A 15,002-nucleotide genomic window follows, 5' to 3' on the forward strand; every position below is an offset into this window, starting at 1 on the left:
TTCATTACACCATCAGTATATCACCAGATTCACCGCCTATTTGACTATTTGATTCAAACAGTTTTTCCTTAATGGGGAATTGGGGATGGTATTATCGATTATGCTATATGTCTTCGTGTCTCTGTGTCCTTGAATTGTCCCCAATTATAACCCACGATTCATCTGAGAATTAGATTATTCAGGAATACACACTGACTGTTAAGGTTACGCATTGAATTTAGGGTAGATACAAAGATGCATAATAAATCGATATGAACATCATGAGTTGTCTCGTAATAAGCCATGTTATAGAATATCCATTAATTATGAACACAAATATAAGATCTCTAAATATCCAATATTTTAAATTGACGATAAAAATTGAATGACCTAATATTTTTCTTTAATCAATTGACACAACATTTTCATTCTTCTTTTTTAACAATTGAATTCATTAAAAAATGTCATGCCTACCGCCACGTGTTATTTTCAAGCGCATGAATGAGATCAAACAAACAAAACAATAATTTAACATGCTTTGAGAGAGAATTGTAGTTACAAATTTACAATTGTCGTTAAAAAAAGTGGCTCCTCGCAGCTTATTAATGTGACTCCAACCACCACCATCGCACCGCTTATTACTCCATTCTAGTTGAATTGACGAATGGGTGACCGAATTGAAATTTTGAATTACAATAATTGTTGAAACAAGTGCAATTTTTTCGATGATTGAAATGAAAATAGGATCGCAGCTTTACTTGTAAAAATATATACATGCAACCATACAAGGAAAATAAATTAACAGGTCAATAATGCAACTCTGCATTTCAAATAATTCTTCTTGAAATAAACATAGAAACCATATCACTATCATTAGTAATATTGCACTTGCAAATAATGATTCCTGTTATATAATATACCATCTCCAGGTTATAGTACAAGTGATTCAATCCAAAACTTTATGCAGATAGCCAGATATACAGTATAAAAATATACGTCAACTTTTGCAAATAGCCAGATATACAGTATAAACATATACGCTTAACTTTGGTCTGATGACTTATTGAAGCCAGCAACACTACTGGAATACATGAAATTCACCTCATCATCTCCTCTGGAAGTTGAAGGATTTTATTGCAAAAGCAAAAATGACCCCAAAAAGAACGCAGAACCCGGCCACCATTATACCTGCTATGCCCAAAAAATCATGCCTGTATCCAAGCCCATTCTTGAGTAGTTGCCTTATAGGAATCATCTGAACTCCATCTGATAGCCTTATAAGTTTATCATCATCACCATATTGTGAAGTCACAAGACCATACAGACTCCAAGCAATGGGGTTTGCCCAGTAATACCACCTCCACCATACAGGAATTCTCTGGACAGGAGCAAGATAGAACAAAGATCAAATAAATTGGAATTGCGAGAGGGAGAGGGAGGGGGAGGGGTAGACTCAATAATAAACTTCTCCGATACGAAGTATCATCTGAAGTTCAGTGTCAAGTTCTAATGAGATCGGTCTAGAGTCCATGTTTGCTCAATTGAATGAAAGCATACTGTATTACAGGAAAGTATTTCCTGGAACTTAAACCTCGAAAAGAGCAGAATTATTCAAAGTGAGATGCCTGTTTTGTTATACCTCTACGTCAGAGGTGCATGAAGATTCAGCATGCTACTGTGTTTTTAAAGCAACAAGAAAAAATTCTTTTCATTACCTTGTACGAAATCATAAAGCCACTGAAAAGGTTCCAAAGCATGTAAAATGGAGCAGCGATGATGGCAGCGACATTATGATTTGGCGTGATTGCTGTCGTCATCATTCCATAGAAGGTGAAGTATAGCATCGTAAAATACATGAAGAAAATGTACCACATAAACTTCTGAGCTGTCCACTCAAATGAGGCCAGGGAATAAAATATTGTGCCGTAAATAATTGTTTGCCCAAACACGTAAGGAAGCTCAATAGCAACCTGTGAAGCAAGATTCATCGTTATTCATTTTAGGAGTTCCATTTATGCAGAGGAGGCAAAAAACAAAAGGTCTGCAGGTAAACCTGTGCAAAAGCAAATGGAAGAGCAGAATACATCCCTGCAGCTCTCTCCCGATATGAAACAAATCTTTCAACAGAGACGACAGGTTGTACAGCGGTGGCATTGGTTATTCCAATAAATAGGACTGCTACATACATGGATCCCATGGCGTTAAGTATATCCTGTTGGGTCTCCCTGTATAATAGCCAACATAGAAAGACCTAGTGGTTAGGCAGGAAAGTAAGTTCTCACAAATAAAAAGGAATGGCAAATTAAGTAGTATCATATAGACACTTAAAAAGAAAATTATAAGAAAATTTAAGGCCATGAACCTTTTAGACCCGAATCTCCAACATATTGTCCCAAGCATCAATGAAATCATGACAGTGTAGAAGAAGCGAACTGCAGTGTATTGTGGGTTTCGCCAATAAGATAGATTTTGCTTCCAAAGACAAGCTAAAAACTGCTCATTGAACGACCGGGAATACTTGGTTGGAAAGTCCAATTCTTTTGAACTATGAATAGGCTTGCTTAGATTTTCAACCAAATCTCTGTTACGCCTGAACAAAAGAAGATAGCTAAATTTAACAATGAAAGAAAAGGGAAGAAACAAATAAAAGTTTCTAAAAAGCTCAATGGCAGAACATTCAAAACGAAATGCACATACTGAAACAAATTTGATTTTCGGTAAATTTCCGCAAAATCCATGCCCAGGCGGCTTTCTTCTGCAGGTGAAGTAACCTCAAGCATCCATGCAGCAGGATTATATCCAGGCCTGATCTTTGTCACTCCTTCAACTGCCTACAAGACAATATATTTCCACAGCTAAGATGATTAAGCTCAAATTAATAGCCAATATGACCAAATCAAGCCTAACAATTCCACCTCAAAAAACTTGACAAGCTCACAAGACTTGGGGCCAAGTGGACCAGCATAAATGAGCTCCCCTCCACGCTTCATGAACAATAGCTGCAATACAAAGGAGATGGGATGGATAAATAAACAGATCCAAGAATTCTAAAAAGATACTAGCCGCATTGACAAAATTATCAATTGGTCTCTAGACTCCAACAAGGGAATAGGGGGAATATTTTCAAGCTACAGGGATAAGACTGAAGAGCATAGATGCCAATTCACCAGAAATTCCACATTCATAAGATTTAGATCTCATGATAAAAGAAAACCATATTAAAGAAGCTCTTCGCCAAATATTTACACAAAAATACCTCATCAAAGGATTCAAAGATTTCTATGCTAGGCTGGTGAATTGTACAAACAATTGTCCTCCCAGTATTTACAATATTTCTTACTGTCCTCATCACAATGGCTGCAGATCTTGCATCCAACCCTGACGTGGGCTCATCCATGAACACTATAGAAGGATTAGCAACCAATTCAACAGCAATAGTTAATCTTTTCCGTTGTTCGGTTGACAAACCATCAACTCCTGGTAGACCAACCAATGCCCCCCTTAGTGGAGTGAGCTCCACAAGCTCCATTACCTCCTCCACAAATGCCTAAAATATTGAAACCTCAAAAAAAAGTTACATTACACTGAGGACAAGCAAAGGAAACAGCAAAAGAGAAGCTTTAGTTTTAACCTGTTGTGTATCCAAGTCAACTTCTGATGCTAACCGGAGACAAGCAGAGAACAGCAGTGACTCCAGAACAGTCAAGCAAGGAGAATGCACGTCATTCTGCTCACAGTAACCAGAAATTCTTGCAAAAGTTTCTTGCCTTTTGGGATACCCAGATATATGAATGCTTCCTTCTATGACCCCACCAGTTTTCCTACCGGCCAAAACATCCATGAGGGTCGTTTTACCAGCACCACTAACTCCAACCAATGCTGTAAGCACACCTGGTCTAAATGCTCCAGTAACATTGACCAACAGCCGCAATCTATCTTCCGCTATTCCTTGTTGCTTCAGTTCCTGAAATCACACTCACATTAGAAAACGAACAAGTTGGTAAAGATATAAGCATACAGGAATGGAGCTATATACTCACTACAGGAACGTCCACAAAGTAATTGACATTACTGAAAGACATGGAAAGTGGTTGAAATGGGAGAACCATGCCTCTTTGGTTGAAACTTTTTCCTGCCAAAAGGTAACAATGAAGAGAAACTAAGAAATTTAATCTAATTTTAATATTTCAACATTAAAAACAAAACAAGACAGCACATAAAATCCATTCTACAAACCACTTAGTGAGCCTGAATGCTGTAAGTACTGCCTCAGTTCAACAACAACACTTTGACCTTTCTTTCTTCTGTCTCTCTCCCGCAGCTCTTCTTTGGAGACAACAGCTTGTTGTTTTCCTAAAGCTATGGAAATGCAAAAGGGAGGTATTAATTATGTATGTGTACGTTTGCATGTATGTATGGATCTAAAAGAACTTGTAATATGAATTTGGTAGTGAAAGGAAGTATACAATTAGCAAATGTTTTAGAGAATAAGATAGCTTACGATCAAGGTAAGCTAGGAAAAAAGTGAATAAAATGTTGAGCAGAACCGTAAAACCGAGCAAGGCACCAACACCAATCCAATACCAGTAGCTCTCTGGAAACAAACTGCGCTCTCTCATTAATGCCTTACCCAACGTGAGGTTACTGTGGCTCCCAGCTCTCTGCATAAAAAATAGGGGAACAATGAATTGTCAGTCATAAATAAATAAAAATGCCGAAAGAGGTTCAAACTGAAAGTAGCACAGATTTGGCTTATCAAGGCAACAAGATTCCAGTAAATACTAAACCCAAGCCAGATGCCAAAACTTCAATGGTTTCATATTAATAAATTCAATTACATATGGTAGAGACCTTAGCAGCTAGATAGGTTCGGTGTGTTACGACAATAAGGGTAAATTTGTGAAATTCCAATTTAATGAATTATGTTGAGCCTATCAAAATCTCAGAAGTTGCGACTCCCACCTCTGCATTCTGCTTCTAATGACCCTTCTTCAACTTTACATGGTATCCAGAGAAACCACCTAGTTTGTTGCTTAGGGTACATTGGCATTTTGCTTAAGGAATACCACATGGTTTGAAACACTCTCCTAGAGTACTGTTTGATTGGTTCAACTGATGTGCTGGAGCTAATATGAAAAGATTTTGAACAGGATCTGATCTATAGGAATGGCCTCTGTGTGGTTGATTGCAACAGAAGATTCTGATGACAGGATAGAAAAATACGTACATTTAGGAATTGAAGCGTTTTGAAAATAACTTTTAGAGTAAAGACTTGGAGCGATTTTTTTCTCTCCAGTTTATCCGTAAAGCAAGAACTCAACTTGGTAACGCCTTTTCACAGAGAAAGTATGTACCAAAAAAACCCAAACATTGAGATTGAGACCTATAGAACCTCCAATGATTCTAACACCAAAACTTGTAAGGGACCAATGTACATTGCTAACAAGCGTAGAAAAGTGGCGGATGTTAGTTCAAAAAATGAACAAATCTGAATGTTACTCTACCTGACATTTATTATGCAACAAGTGAGATGAGTTAGTGCTTAAACTCATGACAAACATTCATATGAACAAGTTATTTTAGATACATTTCATATTATTCAAATCTTAAGGCAGCTCAAGGATGTAAACAGCCATTGTTTATTCTATTTTGGATTGTTGATTTGATACAAAATATTGATAGTCGTGATTTTTCAGTATCTTCTCGTTCACATCTTAAAGCAACCTACTTTTCATAATGTTCACTTAATCTAATAAAATATGCCTAAAACAAAATCAAGGAAAGTGTCAAGCTTCAAGTCCCTACATGTTAATTTACTTTTTTCCTGGGTGAAAGCTCCTGTTTCTTCATAAAAATATTATCATGCTTTTGTATTATACTTCAGTCCGTTGTTTGAACCCAAATTTAACAAATTAGAAACAAACTCCATACCTGTTCCTATAGGGTCAATGTTGAATGTGTAGAAAAGTCAAGTAATATAAAATAGGACCAGACCGTAATATAATGATACCTTATTCCAGGAATGCCCTAAAAATTCATTAACTGAAGCTGCATTCTGAGCATACATCAAAGGAGATATCCAGTAACCCCATATCCACCAACTAGGGATCCGATCTGTCATGGTTAAACAAGAAAATCAGTAGACATATGCGATAAATTACTGACAAAAGACCCTGCAGAAAGTTGATTAACCTCTTGAAATGATGAATCCTCCAAGAGCCATGACAACAAGCATAGCAAAAGACCCAAAGGTATTAGCAACGATCATGTTACGGCCCAAGGATCCCATGACACGGAAGAGAGCTATTGACATCTGGTGTAGAAAGAAATACAACAAGAATTGCCGAAAAAACCTGCAAATTAAATAATTAGAATACCACAGAATATTCAAATCCACCACAATGGATCCTGAACAATTCAAATAAGTTCAGAAGTTTCACCTAGTAACTTCAGGATCATATCCAATAACGTAGTACGTAATTGCCACCCAGAAACCCGATTCAATGAGAGAAGTTGGGATACTTAACGCCCAAGAAGGAATGGTGTATATCCAACTTGGATAGAAATGCAAATCCCTGTGCTTGTAAATAACTGGAAGCTTAGCCACCAGCATTGAAACCTCCGTAAATCCATTAAAAAGAATAATGACCATGGAAAAGTAAAGTGCCCCAAGATATATGCCCCCATCATCAATTGTATTATGGCGCATTGTTGTCCGGAAAAAAACACTCATTGTGATCAAGGCAACAAAAAGCAGCTGCAAAATACATAATGCCAATAAATCAGCTTCAAAATTTTAAAGAGTTCTACCTTAAGATGATGGATGTACTACCAAAATGAATGAGAAATACACACGTAGAGTCATCGTGACAAGCTTTAGAAATTAAAAACGAACAAAACAATTAACCTTCTAGTCTATAAAATTCTTACAATTACCTGAATAAATTTGAAAACATAGATAAATGAATTCCGTTTCATCAGCAGCTTTTGCCAGTTATAGCTGGTCTTGAGAAGGGCATTCTTTTTTACACCATAACGAGAAGTTGACAAGGCTGCGGGATGATTATAACGTCTATCAAAAGGAGTATCCAATTCCTCAGACAAACTTTTACCGGTTTGATATAATCGGAATGCTTCAGCAATTTTCTCAGGAGGTATGTACTTGTAAGGTGGGTAAGGAACAGACCAATACTGCTCTTGATCCTTCTTGGACGTAACCTGTGTGCAAGTAAAGTTTTAGTAAAACTACAGTATAATTGAACATAAATTTACATCCCAAGCTATTAAAACTACACACTTCTTGCAAGAAGTCTGCCACATTTTTCCTGGGAGGACAACTAAACCCCATATGTGAAAAGAAATCACGAACAGCATCCCGGGGTCCTTGGTATACAATATGGCCCTCACATAGAAGTATAACATCATCAAACAACTGGTAAGTCTCAGGAGCAGGTTGCAGCAAAGATATAACGGTGGTCCCATCAAGTGCACAAGTTGAATGCCTCAGGTACTTGATGATTTGATAAGTAGTTGAACTGTCAAGCCCATTCGAGATCTCATCCATGAAGAGCACTCTAGATGGACCAACAAGTAATTCACCTGCGATGTAAACATCCACCTTAGGGGTGCGGCATATGCACATATGAACATCATCATGGCGTTAAACCAGAAGTTTTGTGCAGGGGTTTGGGGGGTAGGGGGTGGGTGTTGGAGTGTTGCAGAAATGAATAGTTATTATAGGAAGACCTCAAAAAGACCTTACAAACAAATAATTCCCTGACTTAGAAAAGCAAGTCTCTTAAAAGCATATGGACAATCATTAAATCAAAACAGATTACCATATCAGAGACATACATTTAAATTAACTTTGTAATCCACAGAAAACTCAGAAATTCGAGTGGTTATGGACTTAATAGTGATTAAGCAATAAATGTATATTTTTAAAATCAAACAAAACAACAAATAGTTAACGAAGGTGACCTATCATTTGTATGCTTTCTTAGTCTTAGAATGGATTACCTGTGATTTGTATTTCCCCTCAGTTATAGAATGGGCGCTATGAGTAGCATAACTTGTGGGATGCTTACCAAGTTTTCATGTATTTTTTTGCTTTGGTACACAAGAAACTAAAAATTATTTTCAGATTTAACTTGGAACTAGACAAGGAGTCATGGCCCTCGGTTTATATCCTATGAAGACTTGCATCTCAGGAAGCACACACTCTCGTGCACACGAATCGTCATTCGGCAGACACACACACACTCACATTGAGAGAGAGAGAGAGAGCACCTGTTGTGAGCCGCTTCTTCTGTCCCCCTGAGATCCCTTTTAGCATTTCATCACCCACCAATGTATCAGCACATGTGTCCAACCCTAAAATCTTTGTCAAATACATTTTAGTACTCAAGAAAATAATATCTTTCTTCATTCAATAGTCAATTCATATTTATAGGCGAAAGGGAATGATTTCTATTTCAATCCTACAACTAATCCATAAATTGTTAAAGCTTCCATCAGAGCCAGACAAAGCAATAAAGTCCCTCATATTGTGCCCTCTGTCTCGCAATGCCTTCTACAGATTGACCCTCAGCAGGGGCAAATAACCCTTGATATGAATTTCAGTTAACAGATAACTGCATATCAGTTAACCTTTGCTCTGGTTAATCCTTAGCGAAAGCAACCAATGTTTTTACCAGATATGGAAGATTATGTCTAAATATCAGAACAAAAGTACCAATTGTTTGCATTTGAACTTCACCATAAAAAATAAAATGGATATGCTAAAGTTATTCAGCACCAATTAAAGATAAGTTGCGAGAAAACCGTTTAAGATGGTATGGTGTGTACAACATAGAGATGGTGGTGAGAAGAATCAAGCGAATTTGTATAGCAGAAAGTAGGAAGCGAAGAGGAAGAGGAAAACCTAAAAAGATTGGCTCGAAGTAGTATGAAAGAATATGAATTCAATAAGAGTTGCTAAAGTATGATCATAGATAGAAATGAATGGAGGAAATTAATACGCATAGTGGATTCCCGTTGATTTTCTCACAGACTCTTGTAGTCGACCCCAAACTTTTGGAATAAAGGCTCGGATAAGGATGATGATTAATATATTCACATTATGATTTTTCACACATAGGGCTACGTAAGGAGATGCTATACTACATTGTAAAATAAAATAAATGTATTTGGCAGACGGCAAGTGGAAATAAAAAATGGCTTGGTATCTATGTTGAAAAGTAAGGTGCATTTCCAGTTACTGCAGATGTGGAATTGAACCATAGCTTGAGTAAATTGTAAACATCATGTACAGGTTACCTTCATGATATACTCCACAACTAGGCTTGTCTCCTGTCCTCCCAGTGCAATTGACTAGATGAAAAAATCAAAACAGTAATTAAATACTTGCATTGATGAAGTAGAGGTATGAAGAAAAGGAGTGGCTCACAAATGCAAGTACCTTCATGAAAATATCAAGATCTTCATCAGGTTTTATCCCATGAATTTTTTCTCTTCTTGAGAGTTCTACAAGCATATCTGACACAAGAACTTCTATGTCAGCATCTGGGTAAGCACTTTGCTCATACGTACTCATGTGGTAAGAAGCAGGTGGCTTAAAGGACATCTATGTAAGCTTACCATACTTGGATCCAACACCTTGACAGCATCCTGCAAACTCAAGAGTTTCCCTCACAGTCATCTCTGCGACATGCCAATCATCTTGACTGACATAAGCAGATGTCCTTGGAGGAACGAACTCCTTTAGACTGTGTCCATTGTAAGTAATTCTTCCTGAAATCTTTAACGAGAATGAAGAAACAAGTTGAAGGTTGAGAAAATGAAAATTCAGAAAGGCAAATTTGAGATCCGCAGCCATGAGATGATAGAAAGCCATTATAATAAATCGTCTCAGTTTTAGATAGAACATTCCATTTCAGCAACAATAATGTGGGTTAAAACTTAAATTCTAATGAACAGAGTACAGAATATGACATGAACCTATCATCGGGAATAATTTGGTCCATGCAGCCAGTCATATCAGCAAAAAATGTGAGTTCAAACTTACATTCAGCAAAAAAAAATGTGAGTTCAAATTTCAATGAACAGAGTAGAGAACATGAATTGACCCTATTATCTGGAATGGTTTCATCGATGCAGCCATTCATACCCTTTCTTCCTCATTTTCTTTCTGGTACCACTTAACCATAATCATTATCACCTATTTCAAAGATGAGAGTCTATGTGGAAAATTCGTAGCAAACAATTGATAATAGTTCATCGTGGTTAGTTCAATTCGTTAACACCACAACAGAGTTAATCCAACTATCAGCAACTCTTCTCACAACAACACTATATGACATAACTACACCCAATGAAAAGATGAAACAAATTAATAAATAAATCAAAAAATGAAACGCTGCATAACCAATTTAAGTACCTGCAAGTTATCTTTAAGGCGTCCAGCAAGAGCCAACAAGAGTGTAGTCTTTCCTGAACTTGGAGGTCCCAACAGAAGCGTCAATCTAAAAAAAAAAATTTGTTATAATAGTGACACTAAAAACTGGCAATGATACTGTAATCAAGAGTAATTTAACATACCGAGAAGGTCTAATGATCCCGCTAATATCATCTAAAATAGTCAGCTTGCTTCTCTTTCCCCTGTAAATCCCCAAACCCCTAAAAAATGCCTGAATAACATTTTCTAGAGTTACATAATCTGGAATCAAACCTATCCGTCAAACCCAAACAGCATAATAAAACTTATGCTTTTCAAGGTTATCGTTCACCTCAGTCATGTTGAAGATAAAATTAGGAATGGTTGGCAACGCCCTGCTTCCAACACGAACAAATGATTCCACGGTGAGATTTTGAAACCGGACCTCAATTTTTGGAAATTCCAAGTCCACTCTGCAATTTGATAATTCGTCAGAAATAAAAAGGAACTAAAACAAGGATACTTATCCATTCATTTACAGTCAAATCTTATATCATTCAATTCAAATGGCCGCACGCTTCTGCTCTCTCACGTCCGCCGTACTGAGTAAAAAAAGCTACTAAGGACCAAAATCAAGTTAAAATAAGCTACTTAGCTTCAGCTTCACAAGAGATCAGGAAAAAAAAAAGAACGAATTATCAATGCACTTTAACTATCAATTCGAACCCTCTCTCACACTCTCTAACTCGAAATTCGATGACAATTCAACGACAAAAAAGTTAACGGAGAGTAGGAAGACTGAAAAGGGAACTTTACGCGTCAAATCTCTTTCGCATTCGATCGAAGAACTTCTCAGGATCATCTTCAAACGAGTTAATAAGGCGATCCAGAACGATTCTCTGTTCCTGAGCTTCCAACTCAGTAACGTCGATCTCCTTCGCATCACCGAGCATGTCCTTGAAAATACCTCTACGAGCACGTGCGTAAGTAGGCAACCGCTCTAGCGCGGCCCATCGCAGCGCCTCCTCGTCCTCTCCGTCCTCCCTGAACGACGGTGTTCTCGCGAACACATTCTCCGCAGAGTTCCACATTCGGTTCCTATCCGGATCTAGGGAAGCGATAAACCCTAGAAGAACACCAAAAGCTGAGGCTCAGAATGAGGGCAAGAGAGAAATTAATATAGCATACAAAAACAAATGGATACAGTAGTGTAAACAACTTGTGGACCTTGGCATTGGTGGTTGAGAAGTGCATTAATGGCCTCCAATCGTACATCGTTGATCATTGTGGTCGTCTGTCCCTCTAAAAGCAGTCGTTCAACAGCATTGAATGCTCACTTCTACTTTCTTGCTCTCTCTGGTCTGTTTTTGTAACGTTAGAGGTTCTGTGCACAGAGAGGCTTATTAATAGCCGCGAAAAAGAAAATTGTTGGCGGGGTTGCTTCCAACAAACACTCACTCGCGTACGCAAAACATTACAACTCGCGACGATTCTCCACCACGTGTCACTTTTATACAGTTAGTTGATGTGTGGTAGGGGTGTCAAAAAAAAATCAATTTAGAGTCAGACAATACACGTGTTTACGAAATATCTAAATGTCCGAAACTTAATGTGAATTGGATTTCGGACGATTGATCAAACCAAGATTGATTAAATCCGAACAAGTAAATCGAATAATAACCTAATTCGAGTTAGGATCCGAACAAGTAAATCAGATAAGATTTATGTGTTTGGACCCAAACTCGATTTTATACTAAACAAAAAATTTGTGTTTAGAATCGGATTTCAGACATTTAAATTATGTTCAAACTTGGTTTAATCCAAATCAAATAAATTTGATCATCTATACTGAACATAATTTTGGTCTAATCGAGTTCGAGTTTACATAACATGTATGTTCTCAAACTCAGGTATCAAGCTCGAACTCCAGCCCCCGACTTGGACTGGGATTGATTATAGTCCTGTGTCAAGGTGGTGCAGTCAGGGGTGGGTTACACGTTATGGAGTAAGTGATTTTCAGTCCAAGGAAGGCGCGTGGGGTTGGTTGAGTTGTTGCCGATTTTTGAATTGAGTCGGGGAGAAACGGTTGGTGCAATATGGTCGGTTTTTGTGCGTATTATTCTCTACTTTACCGTGTTAGATGGAACAAATAACAGTTCGTTTAAGGAAGTGTCAAAAAGTGGAGGAGAAGATTCATCACAAAGTTTTTGGTATATTTTTAAGATTTCTTCCCCTACAATATATGTGTGCGTGTATATATATATACACACACAGAGATTTTCTTATGTAAACCAAAAAAAAATTTTATGTCAATCAACTTGGTGAACTTGTTTTTCAACCATAAATGTGACGGGTCCCCACAGTAAATATGTGACTCTTACGTTTATTGTGTTTATTATAACAATTGGATTTCGTGTTCACAAAGTTGGTGCACACTTTTAGTTCATATAGGAGTAGGGATGGCAACGGGTCGGGTACCCTTCCAATTAGTGAATACCAAAACCGTTTCCGTTTAAATTACTAAATACCAAAACCGTTCCAAAACTGTTTAAAAACCATTTAAATTTCCAAAACCGAAACCGTTCCATAACCATTTACCATCGGATACCCGTTTACCGTCTAACTTTTAATATTTTTATTTTTCTATAAATGTATAATTCAATATTTTTTAAAAAATAATATGACTTATCATGTTGTTATAGGTTGAATGTAATATCTATATAATTATATTATATTATTTTATTTAATATGTTTGATCATGCTAAAATTTAGCATCCTAGTAATATACCTTTATATAAATGATTTATAATGTTATTACTATAATTTAATTTTTTAATTAAACGGTTCGGGTATCCTAAACCCGACATCAAAAACCAAACCCGACCCTAAACCATAACGGGTTTGAAAATCAAAACCAAAACCGTTTCCAAACCCTATAGGATCGGTTTTCGGGTTTTAAATGGATCGGATGCCCTATGGATAATGCTAGGGTCGGGTTTTTTTGCCATCCCTATATAGGAGAATTTCTATAAATATATATATATAAATTAGGTATACATAGGAGAATGGGTGATATATATGTCGTGATATAGGTAAATCACTTGAGTGATAGTTTAGTTAGTGAATTTGTATGGGGTCAAATCGTATGTACTCAAGAGATATTAAGTTCAATTCCCACTAGGAACAATATTTTCGTGGTTACGCATTGGACTTGGCTCAATTTACTCTATCATTGTAGTCTTATGTGTGCGCGGACATGATGACCTGAGTTTGTCCGATCATTATCATTATCGGTTGCAAAAAAAAAAAAAGAAGGTCCTCACATTAGGTTAAAACTTGAATGTCATTCAATATGCTCGCCTAAGAATTAGATTTGCGAATGGATTTGTCAAGCTTATTTAATGATGGGGTGCTACCATATTTATGGCATAACGTGAATAACAGTGTGTATGTATGATGTGTATACATGATTTGGATCTGCAACCAAATTTTCACTCTTATTTATATATGCACTAAACTTTCTATTGATTTGTAGTTGAACAAATATTAACTCGTGGAAAAGCAGGGGTGACAAAACTCTATTCGGTCTAGATGATTGAATTTATCCGACACGAATTAAACTAAGTTTGAACACAAATTATATGTCCAAAATCATGATCGAAACATTAAAAAAAAAAAAGGTTTAAAATAGGGTTCAGGTCCAAGCACATAGATCTTGTTTAGTTTACTTGTCTAGACCTTAACCCGGATAGAATACTGTCCGGATTTAAACCAATCCGGATTTGATCAATTATGTATATCCGAAATCCAATCCCGATTAGAGTCCATGCATGTAACTATTTCATAAATACGTGACATTCTCCGACCCGAAACTTTTTTTTTTTTTGTTTTTGTATGCAACTCCTGTGGAAAAGAACAAGTATCTTACTGAACCTCCAACAACTAATTAATTTTAATAGAGATGAAATGCATTTGAGAGGCAAGTTTTCCAATCCATATTCATTGCTCCAATTAATACATAAGTTTGGTATTCACACTTCCAAAACTTTTAGTTTCTTGAATAAGGTGGTTCCTTGATTTGTTGTTCCAAAACTAGGAATTTGGGTAGTGACACTGACCAGGTGCTGCTGCGTATGGAATTTCCCCAATCTCGCAAGAGAGACATTTATTTTAGCCTCTTTTTTTTTTTGCAAGCAAGCAGTGTTGGTCAATATGGGCGTTGAGGGTGTTATTAACTGTAACAACCATACAGTTGAATTGTGTGCCGGATTAAAAAAACAAAAACCATACAGTTGAATTGCTTACAAGGAAAAAAACACATATGGTTGAATTTAATAGGGCAAACTTTAGACAGAAAGAAGAGTTGTTTCCACCACCGCAGCTAACATCTCTTTTTTCACAGTTTTCGTTGACCATTGGGACGAGGGGCTCTGTTGCAATTAGTTTCACTTTCACTGCAAAGTTAGTAATTATGGCCCAAATCACTTTCTTTTCTTTTTTTTTGGTGATTTTCCATAGATCATATCATCTACAATATTTTTAATTTCTTTTATTTACATGATTTATTTTTAAAAGTTTATGACGAAAA

General features: G+C 36.8%; 1 protein-coding gene across 1 annotated transcript; it reads right to left on the minus strand.

Annotated features, from left to right (window-relative positions):
* Nucleotides 1-867: 867 nt before the first annotated feature.
* LOC120005385 (ABC transporter G family member 32) lies at nt 868-11,785 on the minus strand. Its single transcript, XM_038854993.1, has 25 exons — nt 11,642-11,785; nt 11,231-11,540; nt 10,767-10,887; nt 10,579-10,667; nt 10,418-10,502; nt 9,619-9,778; nt 9,440-9,516; nt 9,298-9,351; nt 8,269-8,359; nt 7,277-7,578; nt 6,916-7,197; nt 6,420-6,736; nt 6,172-6,332; nt 5,990-6,093; nt 4,481-4,640; nt 4,216-4,338; nt 4,020-4,111; nt 3,611-3,943; nt 3,236-3,526; nt 2,895-2,978; nt 2,677-2,810; nt 2,342-2,569; nt 2,033-2,204; nt 1,695-1,949; nt 868-1,357 (listed from the first exon to the last, which is right to left on the minus strand). Exons 1-25 carry the CDS (start codon nt 11,697-11,699, stop codon nt 1,085-1,087), a joined length of 4,356 nt encoding a protein of 1,451 aa, XP_038710921.1. The 5' UTR covers nt 11,700-11,785; the 3' UTR covers nt 868-1,084.
* Nucleotides 11,786-15,002: the final 3,217 nt, after the last annotated feature.

Source organism: Tripterygium wilfordii, chromosome 9, assembly GCF_013401445.1.
Source record: "Tripterygium wilfordii isolate XIE 37 chromosome 9, ASM1340144v1, whole genome shotgun sequence".
In the NCBI taxonomy this organism is placed as follows: domain Eukaryota; kingdom Viridiplantae; phylum Streptophyta; class Magnoliopsida; order Celastrales; family Celastraceae; genus Tripterygium; species Tripterygium wilfordii.